General features: G+C 38.2%; 1 protein-coding gene across 3 annotated transcripts in view; it reads right to left on the bottom strand.

Annotated features, from left to right (window-relative positions):
- The window catches only part of crtc1a (CREB regulated transcription coactivator 1a), a 132,656-nt gene that overhangs the window by 87,891 nt on the left and 25,411 nt on the right, over positions 1–19,354 (bottom strand). For 2 of the 3 annotated variants that reach the window (XM_032566466.1, XM_032566465.1), the window contains exon 12: positions 17,022–17,123. The exons of the other annotated variant lie outside the window; for it this stretch is intronic. In XM_032566466.1, coding sequence (XP_032422357.1) covers positions 17,022–17,123 — 102 coding nt within the window. The remainder of the gene's footprint in view (positions 1–17,021; positions 17,124–19,354) is intronic. 3 annotated transcript variants of the gene reach the window in all.

The following is a 19,354-nucleotide window of genomic DNA, read 5'->3' as shown; positions in this document are numbered from 1 at the left end:
TCAGTTACCCTGGCGCATGATTTCGCTCTGAAGCACCTTGACAGAAAACCGTAAGCCCTAGAGAAATTTCGAAAACATTTTACCGGAGCAGGCAGGCGTATCAATGTGATGACCGAGTTTGATACCAATTGGGCGATATTTGTGGGCATGAGGGCGATTTCAAAATTATTTTGTGGTCAAAAATTCTCTTCATTTCTCACTCTAAAAAAGCGGCAGTTGGTGTCAGTTAGGCTCTGCGTTTCGGCAGTTGGAAATTTGGCTCGTTTGACGCTTTTTACGTCGCCATCGTAAGTCCGATTCCTTATAAAAATAATAGCTCCCTTCTCGGCACCGAGCCGCACGTTTTGATACCACTTTTGTGGGGGTGCATGCAGCGGTACGAGCCGCATTAACGGTGATGGAAGAAAAATAAAGCTATAAACTAGAAAATTCCTGAAGAAATTTAACCGGGGCCTGCCAAAGTGTGCCCGTCGGTTTGGACCCAGCGTTCTGATGCTAGAAATTAGCATCGATGCTAAAGAAAGCCGCAATCATATGAGGAGAATGACAAGAATGTTGACTAACATGTACTTGCACCATTCAGTATGATAAAGTAAGTGTATCAGCTAAAATTAGCAAAAATGCTAATGTTAGCATCATTGCTGTCACTAGCATGTGGGACATCACTAGGATGTTTTCTATAATGGTATTACTCCATTCAGTAGAAAAAACATGGCTAATAAGTCAAATAAATAGCTAATGGCTTATTTAAGCTAAAATGCTAATGCTAATGAACTGCCTTGCTGCGCAAGGCAGTTCCCTGACCTGAGAGAAAAAGATAATGCAGAATAATATTATTGCACCGCCTGCGGCGGTGCACTAACCTCAGGGGCATGATGAGGCTTTTATTTTGAAATTTTTGTTAAGCTTAATCTCAAAGGTCCAAACTAATCCCATGTCTAATAGTCATTGGGTTAAATCAGTTATTTATTGCTCAAAAGAGCAATTACCTAATGTAAAATTTCTCAAGGCTTTTATTTTGAAATTTTTGTTAAGCTTCATTTCAAAGTGCCAAACTAATCCCATGTGTAACAATTGCTGGGTTAAATCAGTTATATAATGCTCAAAAGAGCAATTATCTGATGTAAAAATTGTCAAGGCTTTTATTTTGAAATTTTTGTTAAGCTTAATTTTAAATTGCCACACTAATCCCATGTGTAACAGTGCTTTGGATAAAAAAGTCACATAAAGCCAAAAAGAGCAATTATCTGATGTAAAAATATTCAAGGCTTTTATTTTGAAATTTTCAGTATGCTTCATTTCAAAGAGCTAAACTAATCCCATGTATAACAGTGCTTTGGATGAAAAAGTCAAATAAAGCCAAAAAGAGCAACTACATGATGTAAAAATATTCAAGGCTTTTATTTTGAAATTTTCAGTAAGCTTCATTTTAAATTGCCACACTAATCCCATGTGTAACAGTGCTTTGGATAAAAAAGTCACATAAAGCCAAAAAGAGCAATTATCTGATGTAAAAATATTCAAGGCTTTTATTTTGAAATTTTCAGTATGCTTCATTTCAAAGAGCTAAACTAATCCCATGTGTAACAGTGCTTTGGATGAAAAAGTCAAATAAAGCCAAAAAGAGCAACTACATGATGTAAAAATATTCAAGGCTTTTATTTTGAAATTTTCAGTAAGCTTCATTTTAAATTGCCACACTAATCCCATGTGTAACAATGGTTGGATAAAATCAGTTATAAAAAGCCCAAAACACAAGTAGTTCTAAAGGCCAGCTCAGTCCTCCTCTGTAGTAACTGACAGTTCCACCATGTTGTAGTTCTGACATTCAGCTCAGACCTCTTTTGTAGGCACTCAGTGTCAGCCATGTTGTAGTTCTAACCTTCAGTCATTGTAGTTCTAAAGAGCAGTTCAGCTGTCATGTGAGTGAGACAGAGAGGGAGAGACAGAATTGTAACTGTTTGAAGCAGTTAGTTTTTCTGATCAAAGCAGGCTGAACATATCTTTCTCTAAATGCAGTCAATAGCATGTGGGATATCATTAGAATGTTGTCTGTAATTGACTTATTGCACTCAGTATATTAAACATGGCTAATAAGTAAGAAAATAGCTAATAGCTTATTTAAGGTAAAAGGCTAATGCTAATGAACTGCCTTGCTGCGCAAGGCAGTTCCCTAACCTGAGAGAAAAATATAATGCATGCTAATATTATTGCACCGCCTACGGCGGTGCATTAACCTGAGGGGAATATTGAGACTTTTATTTTGAAAAAATACATAAGCTTCATATTAAATGATCACACTAATTAAAATGTCTAACAGTGTTTGGGTTAAATCCGTTATTTACTGGCCAAAACAGCCAATTGCTCTAAATGGCAGCTCAGCCCTCTGTTTTAACTGAGTATTGATTAGAACTACAGTGATGCGTATTTGTAGTCCTAACCAGCAGCCAATCCCCTCCTGTGTTCCGTTGCTATGGTTATCAATCCTCTGCTAACTGTCATGTGTGTGTGACACAGAGAGGTGGACAAAGATTTCTATCTTTGTGAGACACCCCATTGGTTTATATGGAAAAAGCAGCCTGAACAACTCCTTGCCGTTCAGGAACCGAGAGACGTATTGGAAAACCGTTTGAAGCATATGAAACGGCTATTTGTCGTCTCCCATAGTACCGCGATTCATATTTGTAGCTCACTCACAGTAATTGCAGTGATGAGACAAAAATGGTGCATGCAGAGCTCAGAAATTTTTCAGAAATACATGGAAGTGAATCTGGGAGAGCGTCAGTTATCCTGGCGCATGATTTCGCTCTGAAGCACCTTGACAGAAAACCGTAAGCCCTAGAGAAATTTCGAAAACATTTTACCGGAGCAGGCATTCGTATCGATGTCATGACCGAGTTTGATACCAATTGGGCGATATTTGTGGGCGTGAGGGCGATCTCAAAATTAATTTGGGGTCAAAAATTCTCTTCATTTCTCACTCTAAAAAAGCGGCAGTTGGTGTCAGTTAGGCTCTGCGTTTCGGCAGTTGGAAATTTGGCTCGTTTGACGCTTTTTACGTCGCCATCGTAAGTCCGATTCCTTATAAAAATAATAGCTCCCTTCTCGGCACCGAGCCGCACGTTTTGATACCACTTTTGTGGGTGGGCTCGCAGCGGTACGAGCCGCATTAACGGTGATGGAAGAAAAATAAAGCTATAAATAAAGAGACATTCTATTGGGTGTAGAATAATAGGTGCCTGCCATGCAATGCATGGAGGCAGTACTGACTTGCTTCGCAAGTCAGTACTGCTCTCCTTATGCATTGCTATGGGCAGGCCCCAATAAAGAGACATTCTATTGGGTGTAGAATAATAGGTGCCTGCCATGCAATGCATGGAGGCAGTACTGACTTGCTTCGCAAGTCAGTACTGCTCTCCTTATGCATTGCTATGGGCAGGCCCCAACTAGAAAATTTCGGAAGAAATTTAGCCGGGGCCTGCCAAGGCGCGCCCGTCGGGCTCGGGCACGGCGTCGTCGCGCCACAAGTTGGCGTCGACGCTAAAGAACGCCGCGACGTAATCAGTGGCACGCGGAGAACCGCAAGAACGTTAAGCGAGGCGGACGTGCACAATTCGGTACGATTTAAAATGTTGTCAAGGCTTTTATTTTGGAAGTTTTGTTAAACTTCATTTCAAAGGGCCAAACTAATCCCATGCGTAATAGTCCTTGGGTTAAAATAGTTATATAATGCTCAAAACACAAGTAGCTGATGTAAAAATATTCAAGGCTTTTATTTTGAAATTTTCAGTATGCTTCATTTTAAAGTTCTGAACTAATACCACGTGTAAGAGTGCTTTGGATGAAAAAGTCAAATAAAGGCAAAACAGAGCAATTACGTCATGTAAAAATATTCAAGGCTTTTATTTTGAAATTATTATTATGCTCCATTTTAAAGTTCCGAAGTAATCCCATGTGTAACAGTGCTTTGGATGAAAAAGTCATATACGGCCAAAAAGAGCAATTACATGATGTAAAAATATTCAAGGCTTTTATTTTGAAATTTTCAGTATGATTCATTTCAGAGGGCCAAACTATTCCATTGTGTAACAGTGCTTTGGATAAAAAAGTCACATAAAGCCAAAAAGCGCAATTACCTGATGTAAAAATATTCAAGGCTTTTATTTTGAAATTATTATTATGCTCCATTTGAAAGTTCCGAAGTAATCCCATGTGTAACAGTGCTTTGGATGAAAAAGTCAAATAAAGGCAAAACAGAGCAATTACGTCATGTAAAAATATTCAAGGCTTTTATTTTGAAATTATTATTATGCTCCATTTTAAAGTTCCGAAGTAATCCCATGTGTAACAGTGCTTTGGATGAAAAAGTCATATACGGCCAAAAAGAGCAATTACATGATGTAAAAATATTCAAGGCTTTTATTTTGAAATTTTCAGTATGATTCATTTCAGAGGGCCAAACTATTCCATTGTGTAACAGTGCTTTGGATAAAAAAGTCACATAAAGCCAAAAAGCGCAATTACCTGATGTAAAAATATTCAAGGCTTTTATTTTGAAATTATTATTATGCTCCATTTTAAAGTTCCGAACTAATCCCATGTGTAACATTGCTTTGGATGAAAAAGTCATATACGGCCAAAAAGAGCAATTACGTCATGTAAAATATTCAAGGCTTTTATTTTGAAATTTTCAGTATGCTTAATTTTAAAGTTCCAAACTAATCCCATGTGTAACAGTGCTTTGGATGGAAAAGTCAAATAAAGCCAAAAAGAGCAATTACGTCATGTAAAAATATTCAGGGCTTTTATTTTGAAATTTTCAATATGCTTAATTTTAAAGTTCCAAACTAATCCCATGTGTAACAGTTACTGAGTTAAATCAGTTATATACAGCCCATAGCAGCAAGTAGTTCTAAAGGCCAGTTCTCAGTCCTGATCTGTTTCAACTGAGGATAGATAGAACTACAATGATGCGTATTTGTAGTCCAAACCAGCAGCCAATAGCCTCTTGAGATCCGTTGCTATGGCAAATAATGGTCTCAGCAGGGTGTGAGCTCTGAGCTCTGAGCTGTCAAACACACAATTGTGTGTTTGAGCAAACACGTTTTACTGACAAAAAGCATTGGAACCAAATCCTTCCTGTTCGGGAACCGTAATACATATTCGAAAAGCGTTTGGAGCGTATGACAGTTCAATGTGTCTTCTGCGATAGTCCCGAGATTCATATCTGTACCTCACTCAGAGCATTTACAGCGATGAGAGAAAGAAATGTTGTGCCCAGATCTGAACCGAGATGGGCTGTCACTGTAATTTGAGCAAAAATGAGAAACTTTGGGTCGCTTAGAGGCAAATTGTGGACAAACCGTAACTGGTATCGACGAGCCGTCTTCACTTTCGAAGAGATCACAGACGTATCTACAAAATGAAATTTGAATGGCATTTCTAGGTGAATTTGTGACGACACAGAAAATCCTCAAAAATAGGGTATTTCCAGGATTTTTCCCATTGACTTATAATGGGGTTTTTTTCGTAGTTTTTTGCGAATTATGTCGCCACGTTAACCCCAAATCCCACCAAAAATAATAGCTCCAATGGCGTGAATTTTCTGCACGTTTTGATACCTCATTTGTAGGTGTGCACCCAGCGGTATGAGCCGCATTAACGGTGACGGAAGAAAAATAAAGAATTATAATAAAGAGACGCTTGTTGGGTGTAGAGTAATAGGTTCCTGCCATTGCTTTGCATGGCAGGCCCCAACTAGAAAATTTCGGAAGAAATTTAGCCGGGGCCTGCCAAGGCGCGCCCGTCGGGCATGGGCCCGGCGTCGTCACGCCACAAATCGGCGTCGACGCTAAAGAACGCCGCGACGTGATCAGTGGCACGCGGAGAACCGCAAGAACGTTAAGCGAGGCGGACGTGCACCGTTCGGTACGATTTAAAATGTTGTCAAGGCTTTTATTTTGGAAGTTTTGTTAAACTTCATTTCAAAGGGCCAAACTAATACCATGTGTAACAGTGCTTTGGATGAAAAAGTCAAATAAAGCCAAAAAGAGCAATTACATGATGTAAAAATAATCAAGGCTTTTATTTTGAAACTTTTGTTAAGCTTCATTTCAAAGGGCCAAACTAATACCATGTGTAACAGTGCTTTGGATGAAAAAGTCAAATAAAGCCAAAAAGAGCAATTACATGATGTAAAAATATTCAAGGCTTTTATTTTGAAATTTTTGTTAATCTTCATTTCAAAGGGCCAAACTAATACCATGTGTAACAGTGCTTTGGATGAAAAAGTCAAATAAAGCCAAAAAGAGCAATTACGTCATGTAAAAATATTCAAGGCTTTTATTTTGAAATTTGCAGGATGCTTCATTTCAAAGGGCCAAACTAATACCATGTGTAACAGTGCTTTGGATGAAAAAGTCAAATAAAGCCAAAAAGAGCAATTACGTCATGTAAAAATATTCAAGGCTTTTATTTTGAAATTTTTGTTAAGCTAATCCCATGTGTAACAAACTAATCCCATGTGTAACAGTGCTTTGGATGAAAAAGTCATACAAAGCCAAAAACAGCAATTACATGATTTAAAAATATTCAAGGCTTTTATTTTGAAATTTTCATTACGCTTCATTTTAAAGTTCTGAACTAATACCATGTGTAACAGTGCTTTGGATGAAAAAGTCAAATAAAGCCAAAAAGAGCAATTACATGATGTAAAAATATTCAAGGCTTTTATTTTGAAATTATTATTATGCTCCATTTTCAAAGTTCCGAACTAATCCCATGTGTAACATTGCTTTGGATGAAAAAGTCATATACGGCCAAAAAGAGCAATTACGTCATGTAAAAATATTCAAGGCTTTTATTTTGAAATTTTCAGTATGCTTAATTTTAAAGTTCCAAACTAATCCCATGTGTAACAGTGCTTTGGATGAAAAAGTCACATAGAGCCAAAAACAGCAATTGCCTGATGTAAAAATATTCAAGGCTTTTATTTTGAAATTATTATTATGCTCCATTTTAAAGTTCCGAACTAATCCCATGTGTAACATTGCTTTGGATGAAAAAGTCATATACGGCCAAAAAGAGCAATTACGTCATGTAAAATATTCAAGGCTTTTATTTTGAAATTTTCAGTATGCTTAATTTTAAAGTTCCAAACTAATCCCATGTGTAACATTGCTTTGGATGAAAAAGTCATATACGGCCAAAAAGAGCAATTACGTCATGTAAAATATTCAAGGCTTTTATTTTGAAATTTTCAGTATGCTTAATTTTAAAGTTCCAAACTAATCCCATGTGTAACAGTTACTGAGTTAAATCAGTTATATACAGCCCATAGCAGCAGGTAGTTCTAAAGGCCAGTTCTCAGTCCTGATCTGTTTCAACTGAGGGTAGATAGAACTACAGTGATGCGTATTTGTAGTACAAATCAGCAGCCAATAGCCTCTTGAGTTCCGTTGCTATGGTAAATAATGGTCTCAGCAGGTGTGAGCTGTGAGTCATACATGCTCAAACACACAATTGTGTGTTTGAGCAAACACACTTTACTGAAAAAAAGCATTGGAAACAAATCCTTCTTGTTCGGGAACCGTAATACATATTCGAAAAGCGTTTTAAGCGTATGACAGTTCAATGTGTCTTCTGCGATAGTCCCGAGATTCATATCTGTACCTCACTCAGAGCATTTACAGCGATGAGAGAAAGAAATGTTGTGCCCAGATATGAACCGAGATGGGCTGTCACTCTAATTTGAAGAAAAATGAGAAACTTTGGGTCGCTTAGAGGCAAATTGTGGACAAACCGTAACTGGTATCGACGAGCCGTCTTCACTTTCGAAGAGATCACAGACGTATCTACAAAATGAAATTTGAATGGCATTTCTAGGTGAATTTGTGACGACACAGCAAATCCTCAAAAATAGGGTATTTCTAGGATTTTTCCCATTGAGTTATAATGGGGTTTTTTTCGTAGTTTTTTGCGAATTATGTCGCCACGTTAAGCCCAAATCCCACCAGAAGTAATAGCTCCAATGGCGTGAATTTTCTGCACGTTTTGATACCTCATTTGTAGGTGTGCACCCAGCGGTACGAGCCGCATTAACGGTTACGGAAGAAAAATAAAGTTCTATAATAATAATAACTAGAAAATTTCGGAAGAAATTTAGCCGGGGCCTGCCAAGGCGCGCCCGTCGGGCATGGGCCCGGCGTCGTCACGCCACAAATCGGCGTCGACGCTAAAGAACGCCGCGACGTGATCAGTGGCACGCGGAGAACCGCAAGAACGTTAAGCGAGGCGGACGTGCACCGTTCGGTACGATTTAAAATGTTGTCAAGGCTTTTATTTTGGAAGTTTTGTTAAACTTCATTTCAAAGGGCCAAACTAATACCATGTGTAACAGTGCTTTGGATGAAAAAGTCAAATAAAGCCAAAAAGAGCAATTACATGATGTAAAAATAATCAAGGCTTTTATTTTGAAACTTTTGTTAAGCTTCATTTCAAAGGGCCAAACTAATACCATGTGTAACAGTGCTTTGGATGAAAAAGTCAAATAAAGCCAAAAAGAGCAATTACATGATGTAAAAATATTCAAGGCTTTTATTTTGAAATTTTTGTTAATCTTCATTTCAAAGGGCCAAACTAATACCATGTGTAACAGTGCTTTGGATGAAAAAGTCAAATAAAGCCAAAAAGAGCAATTACGTCATGTAAAAATATTCAAGGCTTTTATTTTGAAATTTGCAGGATGCTTCATTTCAAAGGGCCAAACTAATACCATGTGTAACAGTGCTTTGGATGAAAAAGTCAAATAAAGCCAAAAAGAGCAATTACGTCATGTAAAAATATTCAAGGCTTTTATTTTGAAATTTTTGTTAAGCTAATCCCATGTGTAACAAACTAATCCCATGTGTAACAGTGCTTTGGATGAAAAAGTCATACAAAGCCAAAAACAGCAATTACATGATTTAAAAATATTCAAGGCTTTTATTTTGAAATTTTCATTACGCTTCATTTTAAAGTTCTGAACTAATACCATGTGTAACAGTGCTTTGGATGAAAAAGTCAAATAAAGCCAAAAAGAGCAATTACATGATGTAAAAATATTCAAGGCTTTTATTTTGAAATTATTATTATGCTCCATTTTCAAAGTTCCGAACTAATCCCATGTGTAACATTGCTTTGGATGAAAAAGTCATATACGGCCAAAAAGAGCAATTACGTCATGTAAAAATATTCAAGGCTTTTATTTTGAAATTTTCAGTATGCTTAATTTTAAAGTTCCAAACTAATCCCATGTGTAACAGTGCTTTGGATGAAAAAGTCACATAGAGCCAAAAACAGCAATTGCCTGATGTAAAAATATTCAAGGCTTTTATTTTGAAATTATTATTATGCTCCATTTTAAAGTTCCGAACTAATCCCATGTGTAACATTGCTTTGGATGAAAAAGTCATATACGGCCAAAAAGAGCAATTACGTCATGTAAAATATTCAAGGCTTTTATTTTGAAATTTTCAGTATGCTTAATTTTAAAGTTCCAAACTAATCCCATGTGTAACATTGCTTTGGATGAAAAAGTCATATACGGCCAAAAAGAGCAATTACGTCATGTAAAATATTCAAGGCTTTTATTTTGAAATTTTCAGTATGCTTAATTTTAAAGTTCCAAACTAATCCCATGTGTAACAGTTACTGAGTTAAATCAGTTATATACAGCCCATAGCAGCAGGTAGTTCTAAAGGCCAGTTCTCAGTCCTGATCTGTTTCAACTGAGGGTAGATAGAACTACAGTGATGCGTATTTGTAGTACAAATCAGCAGCCAATAGCCTCTTGAGTTCCGTTGCTATGGTAAATAATGGTCTCAGCAGGTGTGAGCTGTGAGTCATACATGCTCAAACACACAATTGTGTGTTTGAGCAAACACACTTTACTGAAAAAAAGCATTGGAAACAAATCCTTCTTGTTCGGGAACCGTAATACATATTCGAAAAGCGTTTTAAGCGTATGACAGTTCAATGTGTCTTCTGCGATAGTCCCGAGATTCATATCTGTACCTCACTCAGAGCATTTACAGCGATGAGAGAAAGAAATGTTGTGCCCAGATATGAACCGAGATGGGCTGTCACTCTAATTTGAAGAAAAATGAGAAACTTTGGGTCGCTTAGAGGCAAATTGTGGACAAACCGTAACTGGTATCGACGAGCCGTCTTCACTTTCGAAGAGATCACAGACGTATCTACAAAATGAAATTTGAATGGCATTTCTAGGTGAATTTGTGACGACACAGCAAATCCTCAAAAATAGGGTATTTCTAGGATTTTTCCCATTGAGTTATAATGGGGTTTTTTTCGTAGTTTTTTGCGAATTATGTCGCCACGTTAAGCCCAAATCCCACCAGAAGTAATAGCTCCAATGGCGTGAATTTTCTGCACGTTTTGATACCTCATTTGTAGGTGTGCACCCAGCGGTACGAGCCGCATTAACGGTTACGGAAGAAAAATAAAGTTCTATAATAATAATAATAATATTAAAGAGACGCTTCTCTCCGACAATAGTAATAGGTTCCTGCCATTGCTTTGCATGGCAGGCCCCAATAATATTAAAGAGACGCTTCTCTCCGACAATAGTAATAGGTTCCTGCCATTGCTTTGCATGGCAGGCCCCAATAAAGAAACACTTTCTCCGACAATAGCAATAGGTTCCTGCCATTGCTTTGCATGGCAGGCCCCAATAAAGAAACACTTTCTCCGACAATAACAATAGGTTCCTGCCATTGCTTTGCATGGCAGGCCCCAACTAGAAAATTTCGGAAGAAATTTAGCCGGGGCCTGCCAAGGCGCGCCCGTCGGGCATGGGCCCGGCGTCGTCACGCCACAAATCGGCGTCGACGCCAAAGAACGCCGCAACGTAATCAGTGGCACGCGGAGAATCGCAAGAATGTTAAGCGAGGCGGACGTGCACCATTCAGTATTATAAAGTAAGTATATCAGCTAAAATCAGCAGAAACGCTAATGTTAGCGTCATTGCTTTCATCAGTATGTGGGAAATCACTAGGATATTTTCTGTAATTGATTTACTCCATTCAGTATACTAAACATTGCTAAAAAGTAAAATAAATAGCTAATAGCTTATTGAAGCTAAAATGCTAACGCTAATGAACCTTGCATTGAACTGTTTAGTAACAGTTCAATGCTCATAAACTGCAGGAAGGCAGTTCATTAGCATTTACCTAATGATTGTCACAAATATAAATTTTCAATAACGCACACACACACAACATATTACAGTTTAAAAATATATATTGACCTTATGTTAAAGATTTCTACAAACTTTTTACAGGTAAAGTTTACAATGAACCAAAATTACAACATTTAAAGAATACCATAAATTTAAGAATCTAATGTCTCTGCAATAAAAAGAAATTGCTATCTTTTTTATTTTTAAACAACACCTCATATTGTTAAATAACTGATTTTATGTATTCAAGTTTTAAATATTACATTTGAGTTTGCATGGATGTAAAATTACTGCTCAGTTTAAAAATTACAGTATTTTTAAACTGAGCAGTTTAAAAATATGCTCAGTATTTTTAAACTGCTCAGCTAAACTTCGCTCTTTAGCTCGTTAGCTTGTCGATGTTTCAGTTTTATTCGCTGGAAAAATTAATCATGGTCTGCTTTGAAGATAAGCAGACAAATAATAAAAAACAAGTTTTGATATTAACTCTCAACTTCATTCACAAAACTTTTTCGTTATTTATTACGCAACGAACTGTCCTTGAACACAACGCTGATCCCTCTTCACCCTGTCACCAACTCACACACATCCTCATTGTGTTGTGTTCTGTAAATAAACAAAACACAAGCAAAATCAATAAACTATATGCATATTCCAGTATACTGAGTTTTGGTTTTACATTCATTCTATTTAAATGTAGTTTGTTTGTGCTTACCAATGTTTTCTGGCCGGATGTCAGGCACCGTTTTCCCCTGGTCAGTTCGTCGATGTCTGGTTTTAGTTCTATTCTGTGGCAATCCGCAAAACGGCGTGTAGGTTTTCGTCAGTAATGCGCGATCTGTGCTTGGTCTTGTTTAAAGTCATTATTGAAAACATCTGTTCGCACAGATAGGTGCTTCCAAACGTGGACAAAACACGAGCTGCATGGAGTCGAAGCTGTGGCATCAAATCAGGGGGCAGTAGACGGTAAAAGTCCTGGATTGAAACATCACGGGACTTCGCTCTTTAGCTTGTTAGCTTGTCGATGTTTCAGTTTTATTCGCTGGGAAAATTAATAATCAGCTTGAGGTGACTCTGCTGCACTCTAGTGGCGAGAAGCCGTAATGTTGGTTGGTAAGAATCGGAAGGCATTATGGGATATGTAGTTTGTAGTCAATTCGTGCTCAAAACCTATTTTAAGTCAATCAATGGGGCTGTAAAACGGTGGTAGGGGGGAGAGGGCCACATAAAATGACGTAGCCGGCCACATGTGGCCCGCGGGCCTTGAGTTTGACACATGTGCAATAGAGGATCTATCTGCTGCTCATGCAAAACAGTCTATTTTAATCCCGTGTGTAATAGTCATTGGGTTAAATCAGTTATATAATGCTGAAAACGCAAGTAGTTGATGTAAAAATATTCAAGGCTTTTATTTTGAAATTTTCAGTATGCTTAATTTCAAAGTTCCGAACGAATCCCATGTGTAACAGTGCTTTGCATGAAAAAGTCAAATAAAGCCAAAAAGAGCAATTACATGATGTAATAATATTCAAGGCTTTTATTTTGAAATTTTCATCAAGCTTAATTTTAAATTGCCACACTAATCCCATGTGTAACAATTGCTGGGTTAAATCAGTTATATAAAGCCAAAAAGAGCAATTACGTCATGTAAAAATATTCAAGGCTTTTATTTTGAAATTTTCAGTATGCTTCATTTCAAAGGGCCAAACTAATACCATGTGTAACAGTGCTTTGGATGAAAAAGTCAAATAAAGCCAAAAAGAGCAATTACATGATGTAAAAATATTCAAGGCTTTTATTTTGAAATTTTCAGTATGCTTCATTTTAAAGTTCTGAACTAATACCACGTGTAACAGTGCTTTGGATGAAAAAGTCAAATAAAGCCAAAAAGAGCAATTACGTCATGTAAAAATATTCAAGGCTTTTATTTTGAAATTTTCAGTATGCTTCATTTCAGAGGGCCAAACTAATCCCATGTGTAACAGTGCTTTGGATGAAAAAGTCATACAAAGCCAAAAACAGCAATTACATGATTTAAAAATATTCAAGGCTTTTATTTTGAAATTTTCATTACGCTTCATTTTAAAGTTCTGAACTAATATCATGTGTAACAGTGCTTTGGATGAAAAAGTCACATAAAGCCAAAAACAGCAATTGCCTGATGTAAAAATATTCAAGGCTTTTATTTTGAAATTATTATTATGCTCCATTTTAAAGTTCCGAACTAATCCCATGTGTAACATTGCTTTGGATGAAAAAGTCATATACGGCCAAAAAGAGCAATTACGTCATGTAAAATATTCAAGGCTTTTATTTTGAAATTTTCAGTATGCTTAATTTTAAAGTTCCAAACTAATCCCATGTGTAACAGTTACTGAGTTAAATCAGTTATATACAGCCCATAGCAGCAGGTAGTTCTAAAGGCCAGTTCTCAGTCCTGATCTGTTTCAACTGAGGATAGATAGAACTACAGCGATGCGTATTTGTAGTACAAATCAGCAGCCAATAGCCTCTTGAGTTCCGTTGCTATGGCAAATAATGGTCTCAGCAGGGTGTGAGCTCTGAGCTCTGAGCTGTCAAACACACAATTGTGTGTTTGAGCAAACACGTTTTACTGAAAAGAAGCATTGGAAACAAATCCTTCCTGTTCGGGAACCGTAATACATATTCGAAAAGCGTTTGTAGCGTATGACAGTTCAATGTGTCTTCTGCGATAGTCCCGAGATTCATATCTGTACCTCACTCAGAGCATTTACAGTGATGAGAGAAAGAAATGTTGTGCCCAGATCTGAACCGAGATGGGCTGTCACTCTAATTTGAAGAAAAATGAGAAACTTTGGGTCGCTTAGAGGCAAATTGTGGACAAACCGTAACTGGTATCGACGAGCCGTCTTCACTTTCGAAGAGATCACAGACGTATCTACAAAATGAAATTTGAATGGCATTTCTAGGTGAATTTGTGACGACACAGAAAATCCTCAAAAATAGGGTATTTCCAGGATTTTTCCCATTGACTTATAATGGGTTTTTTTTCGCAGTTTTTTGCGAATTATGTCGCCACGTTAAGCCCAAATCCCACCAAAAATAATAGCTCCAATGGCGTGAATTTTCTGCACGTTTTGATACCTCATTTGTAGGTGTGCACCCAGCGGTATGAGCCGCATTAACGGTGACGGAAGAAAAATAAAGAAGAAACTTAAAGAGACGCTTCTCTCCGACAATAGTAATAGGTTCCTGCCATTGCTTTGCATGGCAGGCCCCAATAATAAAGAGACGCTTGTTGGGTGTAGAGTAATAGGTTCCTGCCATTGCTTTGCATGGCAGGCCCCAATAAACAGAAAATACATAACTGATTAATTAAATTAACTGCCTGTATCAACAAAATCATCAGAAATCAATCAATTAATACTAGATGCCATATTCTCTTGTAGAGGTCTGTGGATGAAATACTGTTTGACAAAAAGAAACATCAGTTCGCTGTGATAAAGGGGAGGAGATTCCTATGGCATTTTCTCCTCCTGTTGTTTTTTGGCCTTGATGTTTTAATTAACACGAACCCACTGGTGACGTAAAACCCACAGAATAAAGGGAATGACTGAAAATGTTGTCCCCTTTATGACTCTATGCTTTCCTCCCTCACTCTGCTCAAGACAGTTCACTCAGAAATTTTCTTTTGAATGTCGTCACAGACTCAGCAGCATAGCCTCCCTGTTTTAAACATCAGCTCCTCAGTAATTGGATCATCTCTTCAGTCATGCTGGTCTGAAAGCACATCATGGCTTAGTGCTGCACATGTTCCTACAGGACAGAGCAGGACAGCGGTGCCCACTGTTAGGCAGCCCCTGCAGCACAAACTCAGCGGGACTAACACACACACATGCCCCCACCCCCACACACATGCACACACACACTGAGCGATTCACCTCACCCATGTCCCTCGCCACTGTTGTTTCTGTATCTCTTTTTCATCTCAAGTATACAAAGCCCAGCTTTAATGCAGTCCAAACAAATTTTAATTTATATTGCAGTTGCAGCGCTCTTTGTCCTGAGGTCTTCTGGCCTTTCTTTCAACTGTGACTCATAAACCTCTTCAGAGTTCAGCTTGGGTGTGTTTGGCTCAACATGAAGCAACACATTAAGATTTGGTTTCTGTTTTTTTCCATCTTCCCTTGTTGTTAATTCAGATGCTCCGATCTCAGATTGGTGCTAATCAACCAATTGTTTTTTTTTTCATTTATTTTTGTGCATTTAAACCCCAAGTTGATGCTAAAATTATACATACCCCTGGCCAATTTAAAGGCCCTGATTACAAGGCAAAGTTTAAAGTAGTAGAGGTGTAGGGAAAAAAAAGGATTCTATGGACAATCGCAATTCCTAGACGTGGGAATTTATATCATAACCAAAACAAGCGGAGGAGATGGACAGAAATTATAATGACATATGTTACGGCCCTGGGCCTTATGGGCTGGGTTGCAGGTGTCTTGTTGTCTGTCTTTGTGCTCCTCCCCTTTACAGGTGCTGCTGATTTTATTCATTTGGAGCACAGAGCATTTAAACCTGGCTGTCTCTGCCTTCTGGGTCGCCTTCAGCGTCCATTCTGCCATTTGACGCTTGTGGTGTTTTGGTGCCAGGCCTCAGCTCCCCTCCTTTTTGCACATTTGAGTTTGTCTTTGTTTTTGCACTTCAACACTTCCATATGCTCTCACACACCACATCCCAGCATTTGCATTACACCACTGATACTGACATCCCTGATCCATTGTTGTTTTTGTTAATTAAATATTCCGTTTTATGCATTTTAACCACTGCATGGTCTCCTGTTTTTGTTATGACCTTGAGCCAGTCGTAACAATCCGGGAAGAGCCCCCAATTCTTACGACTGGAAAAAATCGGAATTGACTGAAAGGTTTGCAGTAATTCCCAGACTGTGAGCCACTACTTTTTTCCACAAGCTTTCAACAAGCAATGATATGGCTATCGTATGGATTCAATATATTGTGCATTCAAGTGTCAATTTGCCTTGTGAATTAAGAGTGACAAGGAAAGAGAAACTGAGGAAGTATGTGACAAATAAAGCCATCTTCCAGCTCATTCATACTTTGTTGTGTTGCAGAGCCACAACAGACAAGCATCCGACAAACAAGAACAACTTCAGGCTGCAGCAAAAAATTTTGTTGCAATGCAAGCACCACAAAAGGTGCAGGTAGTGGACTCACATCAGAAAACAGCTAGAACACTACACAACGAGGACACGGAGGGCTTCACAACACTGCAGGCTAAATCTGGGCAAGATATACTAAAGAGTTTGAAAAGGATTTGCCTTTTTTCATCTTTTCCAAGGGTGAAAATTCACGGTATAGTGCAGGTTGAGAAAAGAGGGAAGGAATTTCCTGCATTTACACTGTAAAAATAAGTCATCTGTGAAGGTCTCCATGACATCGGGAGACTCTTTAACTTCGGTGGAGTTCTGCACGGGATACGGAATCTGATGTGACAAATTTGCATATTTACTCATGACAAGCAGGGATAGATATGCATTGAAATGTGACAAGCTTTGAGTTAGATAGGGGCTCTTTGACTCTATGTGTGACCGGATAGAAATGAAAATATGTTGCCCAGATCTGCAGTACCAACAGAAACGAGTTGTGAGGGAGGAGGAGATGTGGGGTGGGGGGTGAGCTGGGCAGCAGCCCCAAGCGCCAAAAACAACCACAGAACCACGATGGAACAGACGGTGATGTCAACACAGAGTGAGCCCTGGGCTTGTCAGCTCACACGCCCTTACTTGAGGTGAGCCTCCGGGTGAGAAGCCTTGATTGGAGACGGGAGAGGTTGGAGACTGATTGGCTGAGGACCCGACCCTGTGGCGGTACTGCAGGGAGGCGGCCTGACACGAGAGGATACATCTGTTATTCAGACAGGAGCACCTTCTCCAATCATGTGCAGTTCCGTTCCTCTCATAAGTCAACATTTACTCTTAAACCAAGTTTTCTCATGTTACAACCACAAACTTTAATGTATTTTATTGGGACTTTACACACTGGATCAACACAAATGACCTTGTAATTATGAAACAGAGGAAAATAACACAAAGCTATGATTTCCTGATTGTTTCTACACTACAAATTAGTCTTTGGAAAGGGTGGCATGTACGTATTTTTGTTTTGTTCCTTTTACTTTAATGCCCATAAAAACCCAGTGAGATCCATTGGCTCCAAAACTCATTTAGAGATGCTACTGTTGCATAACATTTTGACAGAAGACAACTTATAATTTTTGATAAATCTCTACTGCGGGAAATGTATTGTCACTGTTAAAGAACCAACATTTTATTTGTATTTTTAGGCTTAAAAAAAAAGGAAGAAAAAGAACGGATGCATTTTTTTATAGGATGCTGATCTGTAGAAAATTATTAATTATGCATAAATTTCCAAGCTAAAGACAAGATAAATATTACTGGCAGTTTTAGTCTTACTCTGTTGTGAAAATCCAATGAAATTATTCCATGAGAATGTGATGAAACTGGGATTTGTTATTATATCTACAGTATATTTAAAAACATTAGTTGGTTCTTCATTATTTTAGACAAATTTATAAAGAGCTGATGTGGACGACCCAAAGAGCCACTTGCGGGTCCGGAGCACCAGCTTGCAGACCTCTGGTCTAAACTGATAGGCTGGACAGAGACACAGTTAATCAGAGAAGCAGGAACAACAGAGACTCACAGCTTTAGACGGGAGAACCTGTTGACATGACAACTACGAGTCCTGCAATTCAGAAATCTTGTCTTCATGAAAGAATGGCAGGAAAAAAGTCATTTTGAAAAGAAGGCCATGAGAATTCTAGTTTGCAATTTGCTGGAGGCCTTGTAGGAGACAACAAACATGTTGAAGAGGGTTCTCTGGTCAGAAGAGACCATTTTTATTGGAGGGGGCTCTACATGGGAGGATCAAAGTGAACAAGGTATCAATGAAACCATGGTGGAGGCAGCATTATGCTGAAGGGATGATTTCTTCAGGAGGAAAGGTAGATTGATATAAACACCAGAAAATCCTGGAAGAAAATCTGACTAAGACTAAACTCACAGCCAGACCTATAATGGAGTGGGTTTATATTGAAGTGTGTTCATGAGTTAGAATGGCCCAGTCAAAATCCAGGCCTAACAGACTCCACAACTGATGTTCACAGACACTCTTCATTCAGTTTGATTGAGCTTTAACTATTTTGCAAAGAATGAACAAAAGTTTACAAAGCTGTTAAAACACATAAAGGCTGTAAATGAACCTCTAAACACCAAGCTGCATATTCTGATGCAGAAATGTGAGTGTGGCTCCTGGAATCACAGCTCTCAGTGTTCAGAGAGACTAGAAAAGAATGATAATGTCTATGTCAATTTACCATCTAGATATTAATGTGTGAAAACATATAAAACCATGCTGCTGGCACTTCTCCTTTGTGCATTACTTTGTGTTGGTGTATCACAATAAAATACATAGAGGTATGTTGCTGCCTTTTTGCAAAACACGGTAATGGAATAAAAAAGAAATACTGCACATCTCTTCACTGCATAACAAAGCTGGCAGGAAGAAACAGGAAGAACAGCAGGAAATGATTTAAAACAAGAAAAACTGCTAGAAATAAAACCAAGGCACAACAAGGGATCAGACTGACCATCTGTTGTCTTTTGAGCTGCATAATTTTGCCTCTTTAGTACTGTTCCAAAAACAAATCAAAAACGTCGATTTTACTGTGTACATTCAGGGCTGTACGCAGCCCCATTAAAGAATATAAAGAAAAATCTGAAGGCAAACCTGAATATGATATCCCATAATGTTGTCCACAAACATGCTCAGAGAGAGACAGCAAAACATGAATGACCTATTGTCCTGCTACTTTAAATGTAATAGAGTTGTTGAAGTTGTTAAAAAGCAGCTTTATAAACAGATAAAGATTTTAGATTGTCTGGCAGGGCCGCTGCTGTAGATCTTCAAAGTCAACATTTCTGAGCCTCAAGTTTTATGTATTCCTTTTTTTCCGTTCATTCCCTGGACAAACTGGATGTAAACCACTTTTTCATGCACCTTCAAACTTCAGCATTCATACAACGGCAAAACTAAA

The sequence above is a fragment of the Xiphophorus hellerii genome, chromosome 6 (assembly GCF_003331165.1).
Source record: "Xiphophorus hellerii strain 12219 chromosome 6, Xiphophorus_hellerii-4.1, whole genome shotgun sequence".
NCBI lineage: Eukaryota > Metazoa > Chordata > Actinopteri > Cyprinodontiformes > Poeciliidae > Xiphophorus > Xiphophorus hellerii.
Note: the sequence above shows the minus strand (reverse complement) of the source record. Positions and strands in the feature narration are given on the sequence as shown.